This window comes from Taurulus bubalis (assembly GCF_910589615.1).
Source record: "Taurulus bubalis genome assembly, chromosome: 10".
Taxonomy (NCBI): domain Eukaryota; kingdom Metazoa; phylum Chordata; class Actinopteri; order Perciformes; family Cottidae; genus Taurulus; species Taurulus bubalis.
The window spans coordinates 20943746-20955097 of record NC_136598.1 but is presented as its reverse complement, the minus strand read 5'-3'; the positions used below and the strand labels follow the sequence as shown (position 1 = coordinate 20955097).

General features: G+C 43.5%; 1 protein-coding gene across 1 annotated transcript; it reads right to left on the bottom strand.

Moving 5' to 3' along the window:
• Nucleotides 1-740: 740 nt before the first annotated feature.
• Nucleotides 741-11352, bottom strand: barx2 (BARX homeobox 2). The gene is made up of 4 exons (XM_079225507.1): nucleotides 11149-11352; nucleotides 5654-5963; nucleotides 2767-2851; nucleotides 741-2364 (listed from the first exon to the last, which is right to left on the bottom strand). The coding sequence occupies exons 1-4, from the start codon at nucleotides 11333-11335 to the stop codon at nucleotides 2077-2079; spliced, it is 870 nt and encodes a 289-aa protein (XP_079081633.1). The 5' UTR covers nucleotides 11336-11352; the 3' UTR covers nucleotides 741-2076.

The following is an 11352-nucleotide window of genomic DNA, read 5'->3' as shown; positions in this document are numbered from 1 at the left end:
CTTGTTCCAACCGTGATAAAACAAGTTCAATTCAGATACTGGAAAGAGTCAAATGTGCAATAATACTTCACAGTTTGAAGAAGTGATGGCGCGTCTGCCGTTGAATGCACACCTAAGAAGCATACTTAGAATGTTTACACAAGGTGTTGAAGCGCCCTCCACATTACTCACTGCAAGCTTGTGCTGTTTGCTTTACAAACCATCCATGTCCGGTACCAGCCACTAAAAATACACTTCAGCCTCGCACAGGGTCACAGAGGAGCCCTTACGAGCCAGCTTGTTTGCTCTACAGATAAAGATGATAAATGTCACAACACAAATGCTAAAATGCTTTGTTCTCTTGGATGTGATTTATGGCAAACTTTGACTGCAGCTAATACTTTGTCAAAAGCTTCCTCGGTAATGGATCTGCCTGAACTTCAACTTGCCAGTTCTACTGTAACTGCTTGATTTACACACACTTAGAGTGGCATGACAGTACATCTGACCTGTAAGAGACTTTAATTTGTTGATGAACAGTTGTATTAGAGACACACCAACATAGATAGACTGTTCTTTGAATGTCTGGTTGCATAATGCAAAGTAGAGCATGTTCTATGTGTTTAATGACATGTTCTATGTGTTTAACACACATAGAACATTCTACCAAACCAGCATCGGTACGATGCATTTGACATTTATTGCCCAAATGTCCAAGCAATTGCCCCCAAATAATACCAAGTGGAATTTTAAATGATGGCTGTTTTATTCAGTGTATTTAAATACGTAAACACACACTTGTATATAGTAAAAAGGATTGTACACAAACTTAAAAAAAACTGCAAACAAACTTAGCAGACACACATTATTTACATCAGAAAAATACTGCACTTTTTTATATAATAATAACAAATAAAAATAAATCTGTGTAATTCAAAAAGTGAAACTTTTTAATTACAATTCTTTGTGGGGGAAGAACGGAGAGTTGGAAGAAGTCAGTGACAGCTGACGTCGTTGTTATGGTAACGTTAGTCGAACACACTGTTTGGGGTAATCATGCAATGCCTGCAGGCCGAATAGGTCTGAGATTTTAAATGTTCAGCATTTGCCACACATCTTTGGCACAGGCTATAATTTTTGAGAACCTTTGACAGTTTTAGAGTCTTAGTGGCCTCGTGGCAGAAAGTAGAGGCATCCTGACTCCCATGAAGGGAGAAAAAAGATCAGGGACAGCAGTAACATTATACATACAAACTATTTTAATCCAATTTAAAACAGCAGTTAAAAATACTGTTTTACATATATATCTGAAAGACCATATATTTTAAACTTTATACACATTTCTACAGTATGATACAGTGTATGGCTTGGCAGAAATATTGTATTTTCTTTTCAGATTTGAAAAAATAAAAATGCAAAGCTTTAAATGAAACATTTGCGCCTTAAAGCAGTGCAGAGGAACTCCACAGTAAACATAGAGGTGCTCTTCAAAACTTTACAACTCTCTGTCCAAAAATGGAACTTGTAATCAAAGGTTACTGTAAAAAATATTCTTATTATATCAACACTTTAAAAGCTTTCCTCTGAGACCGACAAGGCACTGTAGCCATTGAATAGTATCTAGTTTTTGGCAGTGACGTGATTTATAATACATAGAAACATAGAGACACTACAGTAAGGCAAATATTGATACTTTGGCACATGCACTTTGTGAGGCAGCTTGGCGGATCGGCGGTTTGTTTGATCGTTCATGTTTTCACAATAACGTGATGCAGCGATGCGAGTTTCCGCTTCGACTGACTTGACCTTAGATCTGACAGATTTACACTCCTTATACCAGGGTCCTGCTCAAATACAGGCCAAATATTTACCAGTGCAATCAGTGTGTGTGTATGCATGTTAGCTCTTGGTATGGTACATTTTCAAATACACAATGAAATAAAAAGGCTGTGTTAGGTAAAGATTGGATTCCAGCAATATGTTTCCAGTCAAATTGTTTAAACGAATGGCTCTAAATACCACACAGGCTTTTTACAGTGATCCTGAGGCACACATTGTTTTCAGGTTGGCATCAGTCTTTGGTTATTTTGTTCCTGCTTAGCTGGCTGAATGAGTCTCTGACTGGATCAGGAGCGGCAGCTCTCGCTCAGATTCCTCCATCGCCGCGGCCGGGTTGTGAGTTACTGAACTGAGATCCTGAGGTTCCAGCTGAGACGCCTCTCCTCCGTGAGCCAGCACTGCTTCCTTTGTCGCCCTCCTCATCCTATCCTCTTCCTCCACCTTTATTCTTTGCTCTTCAGCCTCTATTTCTTCCGTGGTGGGGATGGAGTTCTTCTTGGGTCTTCCCTTGGGCTTAGTCGGGGCCTCGTGACCTCCTTTGAGCACCTAGAATAGCACACAGACAATCTTAGTGGACTGGTAATAAATGGCAGCAGCAGTCAAAGGCAATGCTGGCTATTATAGTAATTAAGAGAAGACGTATTGCTGCTGGCTGCCCCTTGTGCACTCATTCATCTTTAATGATTTCAGGTCCCTTTTCTTCTCTGAGTTGTTGACCCTTGTACAAAAGTGTTTGCTCTCCCTGCCGTCATCATCGGTCACATCTCACACCACACCCTCTCTTCCTGTCATACGGCTACCTTAATGTTAAAGTGCAGCACCATGTGAAAGGTGGAGTTAGCAGCAAAAAACAAAGCCACACTTTTGGACAACCTTTATTTCTCTTTTAAGATAACTAAAGAGATCTTTTATTTATTTTTTTACAACAACCCAGACTGTGTCTCTTACCATTTTCTTCCACTTCATACGCCTGTTTTGGTACCACGTCTTCACCTGGAGCTGTGTGAGACCAAGTGACTGGGCCAGGTCTAACCTGAAAAAATCACAAACAAAACAAGCTGCACATTAGATGGATGCATCATCGGTTGCTCTGCCAGTAATGCCGTGGCTGGGTGCTATATACTATATTAATCATTTACTTTAAAAGAAATCTGATTGTTCCCAAAAGCACCTGGTAGCATCCATCTCGGCCTTTCTTCCCCCACTGACAGGAAAATATAGAAATGATAAGAATCTTGACACTAATTAGTTCCACCAACTGTATAATGCAGCGTCATGCCTAGAGGTTGCCAGCATGCAAGCTGAAGTACAGTATAAGACCTCTCTTAAACTCTTAACTCTGTCCTTTGAATCTCACATCAAAGCTGATTTGGTCTGAGCTGGAGTTTGACACTGTACACCTGCAGCAAAGGAAACACTGCTTGAATTGAAACATCTGTACCGAGGTCAGTAATCCAAACACGGCGCTTGTACAATAGGTGCCGTTGGAAGAAATTGTGAATGCATCCACCACATGTGTTGATCCATGACTAATAGGGCTATTGGATGTAGTGTAACGCGATATCTCAGGAAGGGACAGATAAAGTGAACAAGGCACCCATTTGTAAAGCAACGGAGTGGTTATCTGGATTTATTTTTTTAAATGAGATTTCCTCTTCCTTGCTCTTCTCAAGCTTTAACAGTCAGATGAAGGGGTTCTCAGCACCCCACCCACTCAGTGAAAGGAACCAGCTTTCATTTGATGGTGAAAGTGGAAGCCGAGACGGAGAAGAACCTAAAAGGCAGAGCAGCGTGATTCGCAGGATCCTCTGCATAACTTAATACCTTCCATAAAGAGCTGTGTGTGTGGTTTCTGTGTGCGAGTATGTATCTGCACTTCAAAGGACACCAGACATGCAGGCAATCAAGCTGTCTATCAAACTTCACTCGCATGCGTGCCCCAGTCTGTAGTAGTTCACGACTGAAGGTAAGGAAAAGTAATTGCAGAAAAGTAAAAACCCCTCTTATTTATGGTCATTAGTTCTCAATGGATGGAAACCACACACTCACAGCAACAGAAACAGTATTTGAGTTGCTGCCTCCAGGCTACGGCAAGACTGCCATTTTGTTCCATTCTAACACCTTTCACAAGGGAATCTTGGGTGTAGCTGAAAACCTTTTTCATAATGATGATGACAGTGAGGATTATAGAGACACTAATTGTTATAATTGGAAACTGTATAATATCATTGATGCCAAACGATATAAATAATTATGTTTTTTTTTTAGGGATATTTTTGGTTTTGGTTCCTCTCTCCCCCGCCTGTGCAGACTCAATTCAAAGCCACAGAGGTTCCAAGGGAGAGAAAAGAAAAGTTATCTTTGGATCACAACAAACCAAAGTGGGGAGCACGCCACACCTTTGATGTGGGGCTTTAAAGGAGGATTTTCTCTGCTGATGTTTTTCCGCCAGCTGGGTATTTAATTAATTTTCAACACAGTGTCAGAATCGGATATTTTGACAGGACACAGTAAGGCACAGCCACTTGTAAAGGGTGGTTGGTTTTGATCACTGAGTTGTGCTCAGCCTCGGGGCTTCTGCTATAAGATGAGGCATGGCGCCTTTCCAAACGGCTGCGGGGCAAGCCAAGATGTGATATATTTAATAATGCATCGTGGGAGTTTTCTCCAAGGATGAGATGTAAACGCAATGACAAATAAATATAGTTTAATTCCATAAATGCAAATGTCTTTTCAGATTACGTGTGGTAAGCAGATACATTGCAAAGAGGATGTGAGACTGGAGCTATTTGCATGTCTAAATGCATGAACACACACACTGATCATGAAGCTAGTTGTGTATTTAAACAACCGGTGATTGACTCCTGGTAGAAACATGGATGAGTCATAGGGGTGGAGAGTACAGACTTCCAATCTCTGCCCGATGCAAAGGTTCACAAGCGGTTTAAAATTCCTACCGCGCATGTGAAGGAAAGCTTTTTACAGCATGTATGGTTCAATACTATTCTTGGCTATAATGGAAAAGCAGCCTGCAGGCCAAACATAAAAGTGAGGCTTACAGTAAAACTGGAAAATATAGTCTGACCTCATGTCAGGTCCCAAAAATGACCCAGAAAATGGAACTTAAGACACCGATATTAACATGTATATTACTTCATCTCATTGCAGAAAAGTACTTTCTATACACCTGCACATGTGTGAAATGATTGGCCGTAAATCAATGTAATACACTTCTGTTTGCTTGCGTTGGCCCCCGTTCCTGACTTTTTGAATGAGGCAGTGTTTCTTTGTTGGGGCTTTTTGCTGTTGGAGGGCCTAGGGTTAAAACGTTACTCTTGTCTGGACTAGAATGCTGAGGTAATGTCCTGGCTTAGACAAATTCACATTACATGAGACATTCCCCGCAGGATAAATCAAAAAAATGATGATGTTAGGTGAACCGCTGCTTGATAATTGCAGTTGTGGCTTTGTGAATGTGCATGGATGCGTGTGCACGTAGTGTACTTTCAAAATGCACTCTATACCAGGTATGCAGGTTATCAAAATGTCACAGCTGAGTGATGCTTATATGGATGACTGAAGTTTGGTTGAAATGTAATAATTGCGGTGTTTTTTTTTTTCTTCCTTTAACGCACCAGTGGTTCGCTTTCTTTTAATAAGTAACCTCATCAGAAAATCATTTTTGGTGGCTACGCGGTTGGCAGGTTTTGTGTGTGTGTGTGTGTGTGTGTGTGTGTGTGTGTGTGTGTGTGTGTGTGTGTGTGTGTGTGTTGATTTACTGCATTACTATATTATTGCAATTCTAAGAGAGAAAGAGTTGCTCAGTGGTACTGACCGATCAGGTGTGGACAGGTACTTCTGCTTCTGGAACTTCTTCTCGAGGCCCATCAGCTGCAGCTCGGTGAAGATGGTGCGGCTGCGGCGCGGCTTCTTCAGGCGGGGCGTGCCGTGCTCCGTTTCCGACTCGCTGCTGATGCTGAGGGGCGTCTGGCTGGGCGAGGCCTCGCAGCCCCGCAGATGCTGCGGGGAGAGCAGGTGCGGCGGGACTCCGACCGGGGACGGAGGCTGAGGGAGGTGGAGGGGCAGGTTGGGGGGCTGCCGCGTGATCACGGAGAGGAGAGGGTAGGCCCGTAGTGACGAGGGGCCTGGAGGAGCAGAGACGAGTGCGTCAGATGACAGAAACAGAGAATTGCTGGGTATAAAATAACATTTTAAAAAAAGAGGAGGAAGAAGATTAGATATCACTGTTTTAGTGAGCTCTTATGTGCCACTCAGTCACCTCGGTTGTCCCATTATCGACCGCCAGTAATCACATAAGACGGGTTCATTGTTAATTGACCTGCGTTTTGCTGTGAAAAGTGTTTTGCTTTTGACCCCGTCCATGTAGAGGGCTGCGATCCCAATGACGCAGATTGTGTTTTACACCGCTTCTCTGAACCCTTCAAATGACTGATTATTTTTTCAGCGGTTGTTAAATAATAACTGGCTTCCCAGCACAAACCCACGTGCACACATTGAGTCTGACAGCGTGGTGTGCATGCACACAGACACAGAATGAGCTGTAATAAAATCCTGGAAAAACTAAATCAAACACTGTTCAGCTAATAAACTTTTGTCCCCTCACTCTCGCACATTTACGCAGTCGTACACACACGCACACACACACTCTTTTGCTTTTTATCAGCACAGACAGAAGCAGCAAGACGCCAGAATCAATAAAAAGTAACACTTGTCTGGAGCCAAGATGGGAGGGAGGGAGACCAGCAGGTTGGTCGAGAGGATGCGGTGGGTCATCCAAAGTGAATATAATATCTGCCAGAATAATCCTTACGGCCTCAAATATAAAATCAATCCCTTCACCAAAATTTACAAGCCAATGGAGCACAGCACAGTCTGCACCATACGGGCTGATAAGGAGCAGCAGAAAGGACACAGTGGGGATTATGGGAGTAGAGCTAGAAGATATAGAGGGAGATAAAAGGCTGCAATGGAGCATAGAAAATAGGAGGTTATCACACACCAATACACACTGTGTGTGTGTGTGTGTGTGTGTGTGTGTGTGTGTGTGTGTGTGTGTGTTTGATGTCTGAGGTGGATCAGTGTCCTTAATCTCCTCATCGACCCCAACAGACAACCTAAAAGCCCACAGGAGACAGAGGCCCACTAGTCAGACGTTGACTTTGATTTTCTTTATTGCCGTTCCTTGATGGATTTCTGTCTTAAGGCTGGGGAGAAAATATGTTGAGCACAAATGTGACGAAGAAGAAGACTTAAGAGGAAGAAGACTTCAGAAGAGGATGAAGGCGACTCTACGAGAAGAGGAAGAAAAAGACTCAAGAAGACGAGGGCTCGGGGAGATGAAGAAGAAAGACGAGGACGACTCAAGAAGATGGCCCGAGAGGAAGACTCAAGAGGAAGAAGAAGAAGAAGAAGAAGAAGAAGAAGAAGAAGAAGAAGAAGAAGAAGAAGAAGAAGAAGAAGAAGAAGACTCAAGAAGTAGTTGGGGATATCTGCTTTTCAAATCTCACTGTAGATGCTTGCACACATAGAGACTGCACTATTTCACAATAACCCCCAAATACAGGTAGGCACAGTTGCTCTTCACTCATGGACAGACACACACACACACACACACACACACACACACACACACACACACACACACACACACACACACACACACACCAGACACCAGACACTGCCTTGGGCCCATGATGACATCATGGTGAGGTGCTGAGGTCATCACTAATCCTCCAACGTGAGATAGCTGTTGCAACAAGTCTCGACAAGAAGACCTCTTCTCTCCCGTTGTACGCTCTCACTCTCCATTTATGCCTTTCCATTTATATTGCCCCACCTCTTCTCTTTAAATAAGGTGTGTAAATGTCAGATTGTCTGATATCAGCAAATCATCTGATTAAACGCGTTTCGGACGAGGTACAAGTGAAGGGAAGGGAGAGCGTCACACTGAATGGGGAGAAAATATCTCGGTGAATCTTGTGTCGACAGAGAGCTTGACGTTGTCTCCGGACAGTCCACTCAGACAAGATGGAGAGAGAAAGGGAGCAAAGAGGGGAACGTCAGCCGTCTTTGTGACTTTCCACTGACAGCGAGGCCGTCCCTCTGACATGCTGTTGACAAGTGCCAGTGTCCTGTCAATAGTCTACAAATAAACTGTTTGAGTAGCGAGCTGCAAGAGAGCCGCTCGGCCCCGTGTACCAGCACACTGATACTCTTGATAATCACAGTCGGAATGTAAGGACCGGCACACGCGCTTATGGAAGACATATCTGCTAGGAATAGATCAAGAACGTTTTGTCAAGAATTCCTTTTATTACCGACAATTTGCTCTATTGATCATGAAGTGAATGAAGCATATTTCCTGCGTCAGCCTGTGATGATAATCTATGGTGTTCTTTTTTGTCAATGGGATGATTCATTGCTTATATAGCTTTGACAAACGCACATTAATCTGTGCCTGCTTTAGGGAGTAAGCTGTCTGGTGACAGGTAGGAGGAGGCTGGTCAATTAAACAGGTTTCTTTTCTGTGGGGTTTTTTTTCTAAGCCTTGCCCTTTGAGAGCAAATTAAACACTATCTGGGCTGGAAGGACACACAGCTTCTTTACCTGTTCTAACTCAGATTTGTTCACCTTCAGGACATGATTGGAGCAATTTAATGCTTCTTATTAACTAACATATGTTAGAAGGACGGTGTGGGGCAAGCATCTAGTTGAGTTTTGTGGTCACCGCTTCTTTTCCCCCGTGCAGCAGGCACACTAACAAAGCTGCGCGCCAAGCATTACAATAAACATAAGCATTAACTATTTAATCTGAAACCTGATCCACACATGTCTTCCTGCGGCAGCTGAAATCGGCCTGTTCCTCGACTACTTTTAGAACTGATTTATTACTGATCCTTTGTCCAGATAGAAAAATGTGAGGGGCAGTGGCTGCGCAGAAACGACGGGGAGGTGACAGCTTGTCGAACATTATCCCCAACCGAAGATGGAACGTCTCCGCACACTTTGTCTTTGTGTGTGTGCGCATACTTGCCCACGTGTGTTGACGTAGGTATAATCGGCCTTCTCAAGACGGCTTTATGCCTAATGGGACATTTTATTGTCTGCAGCGGCTCAGGGTTTAACATGGGATGAAAACCCTTTTGCTCACTTGGATTTCTCCCATAAGCCAGTACAAAACCAGTATGCAGCGGCCCTTGGGGCTGCACACGCTCCTGCTTTTTGTTATTTGTGTGGGTTTTTTTCTTCATCATGCTGTCAAGTGAGATTACACCACAGTTGATCTTAATCTCTCTCACCTCTTCCAGAAAGCGCCACTAAAAGCCCTGCCCTGGGTCTTGCTGAGAGATGGGCCTCCAAATGAAATATTGTAACCTGCCATTACGTCGTTCTCTGTTCAGCACCATGCAGGTCAGGGCTCATTGTCTCTGATCCTGCTGTAAACTGACAGGGAATCAGCTCCTCGGGGATTGGCCACTTTAATGATGTTAACCATTTCAGAGGAATAAAAATAGAGATTCAAGGTAAAAGAAATGTCACGAAACTAAATACAGGAAGGCGATTATGTTGGTGTGTTTTGAGTGGCACGTCAATTAATTAGTTGTCAATACCTTCAGCCAGCATCATAGGCATCACTGTCTTCCGGCGGCCTCCCCTGGTGGCAGCAGGTCATAGCATCCCTTCCTTTGCGGAACATAGAAGTCAACTCTCAGTGTGTTAAGGGCCCGAGCCCGTAGCCTCCCTTTGGCCCGGGACCTGCACGCCTGCCAACTTCTATATCCAGCACTAAAAGCCATTGATGTTAGGGAATATACTGTGTCTCACACCCCCGCAGCTACAAATAAGTGGTGGGCACAGTGTTCTGATATGCAGGGCGGGTTACTCTATCCATCCGAACAGAGGGGTGCCAGAGCCCGGCCGTAGTGCCCCCCTCACATACACCGATCCATATCGGAGGGATGAGGGAATCGCTCCCTCCTATTTTTATCCCCCACCGCTGTCATCGTCAAATTGCAGTGGCTATTATTTCAGACTTTAGAGCAATTATCCTAATGGTTACTGGAGCGTGCAGTAGCCGTTCAGTTGTTGGGACTCATCTGGAGTTAGGATTTAGAATCTTTTGTTTTGACAAGATATACATGTGCTGTGGCGACTGAGCGTTGTCCTATTATGAGCATTTTCAGCAAGGCTGTGTAATCTTACCATCTTTTTGAGGGTGGAGGGGGAGACTTCATGGGCGAGTGGAGATTGGTGATTATCATTCAAAGGAATCAGCTGTATTGAATACATAGCTTGTCTGTTTTCTTTCTGTATCAGTTGAGGTGAATCCGTGTGTAGTATAACTCATCTTATAGAGTGGCAGCCCCACAACAACACTGTAAACGACACCTTTTTTTTGGGAGGGGAGGGGGGGGTGGAGGGGGGCACAACTTTACTTTGTTGTCTGTCACAGATTGCTGTGACACAGTAGCACACTAACACGATGCAATCCTCCAGCAGCAGCACAACTCATTATAGAGAAGGCCTTTAAACAGAATAACAGAATAAATCAGATGAAATTGGCAAACAGTTTAAAGCCGAGCAACCTGGTGACTATGTGTTTCTTGTTTATCTGTCCCACTGCTACTTCCTTGACCTTTTGTAACTAAAACAACTCATCAATTGAGTCATTCATCAGCTCAACAAATATCCCGAAGCATCACTGACATTTACCCACTCCGCGTCTTTGACTTTCAACACTTGGCTGCAGTGATTTATATAACGAGGAGTGCAGAGGGAGGGACGTGGTGCAAATTGTGGATGAAGCATGAATTAATTGTGATTCATTTTGAGGCAACTTGAAAACACATCTGATGCGTTTGTTTAATTTTAAGCGATGAATTTATAAATGTATTGTGATTTATAATGGTCACAGATAGGAATATTCCCATATGCACATTTGCTATGGCAGGTAATTATGATTGTATTGTTTTAATAATTAGGGCCACAACTTCATGGTACACAACTATTGTTATTACACCAGCATCAGTGATCACACACTGGCCACAAACTTTCTGCACTTTAAATCCACATTTCCTGAAACACGTGCACCATTCAAATATATCATCTCTTTGATTTACATAAAACACACATTCATAGTTAAATTGACCCGCATGCGCAAAAGTGTTTTTCTAAACAACCTTCTCTAATTTCCCCACCAATCTTGCACACGCAATAATTGCCTTTCAGGTATTTTTTTTTGTACATATTCAAATGTGTTTCTGTCTAAATGATTGACAACCACAAAACAAAAAAAAGCTGTCCTCTTACCCGAGCATGAATGAAGAGGCTTCGGCCGCACGACGAGCGAAGGGCACACCGAATACAGAGAAAGTTTCTCAAAGTAATCACACGTCTCCTTGGAGAGGATCTCGTCAATCATGAACGTCTTGTAGCGCCGCCGGGCCGCCTTGAGTTGCCCGGGGGCGGAGAGCCTCAGCTCGGCTTGGCAGTGCATGATCTGTCCCCGCGTGC

Coding starts and splice junctions, on each gene's coding strand:
- barx2 (XM_079225507.1), bottom strand. CDS start 11,335: ATGCACTGCCAAGCCGAGCTGAGGCTCTCCGCCCCCGGGCAACTCAAG. Junction 5,964..11,148: donor GCCTCTTCATTCATGCTCGG/GTAAGAGGACAG, acceptor CTGCTCCTCCAG/GCCCCTCGTCACTACGGGCC. Junction 2,365..2,766: donor GTATGAAGTGGAAGAAAATG/GTAAGAGACACA, acceptor GTGCTATTCTAG/GTGCTCAAAGGAGGTCACGA.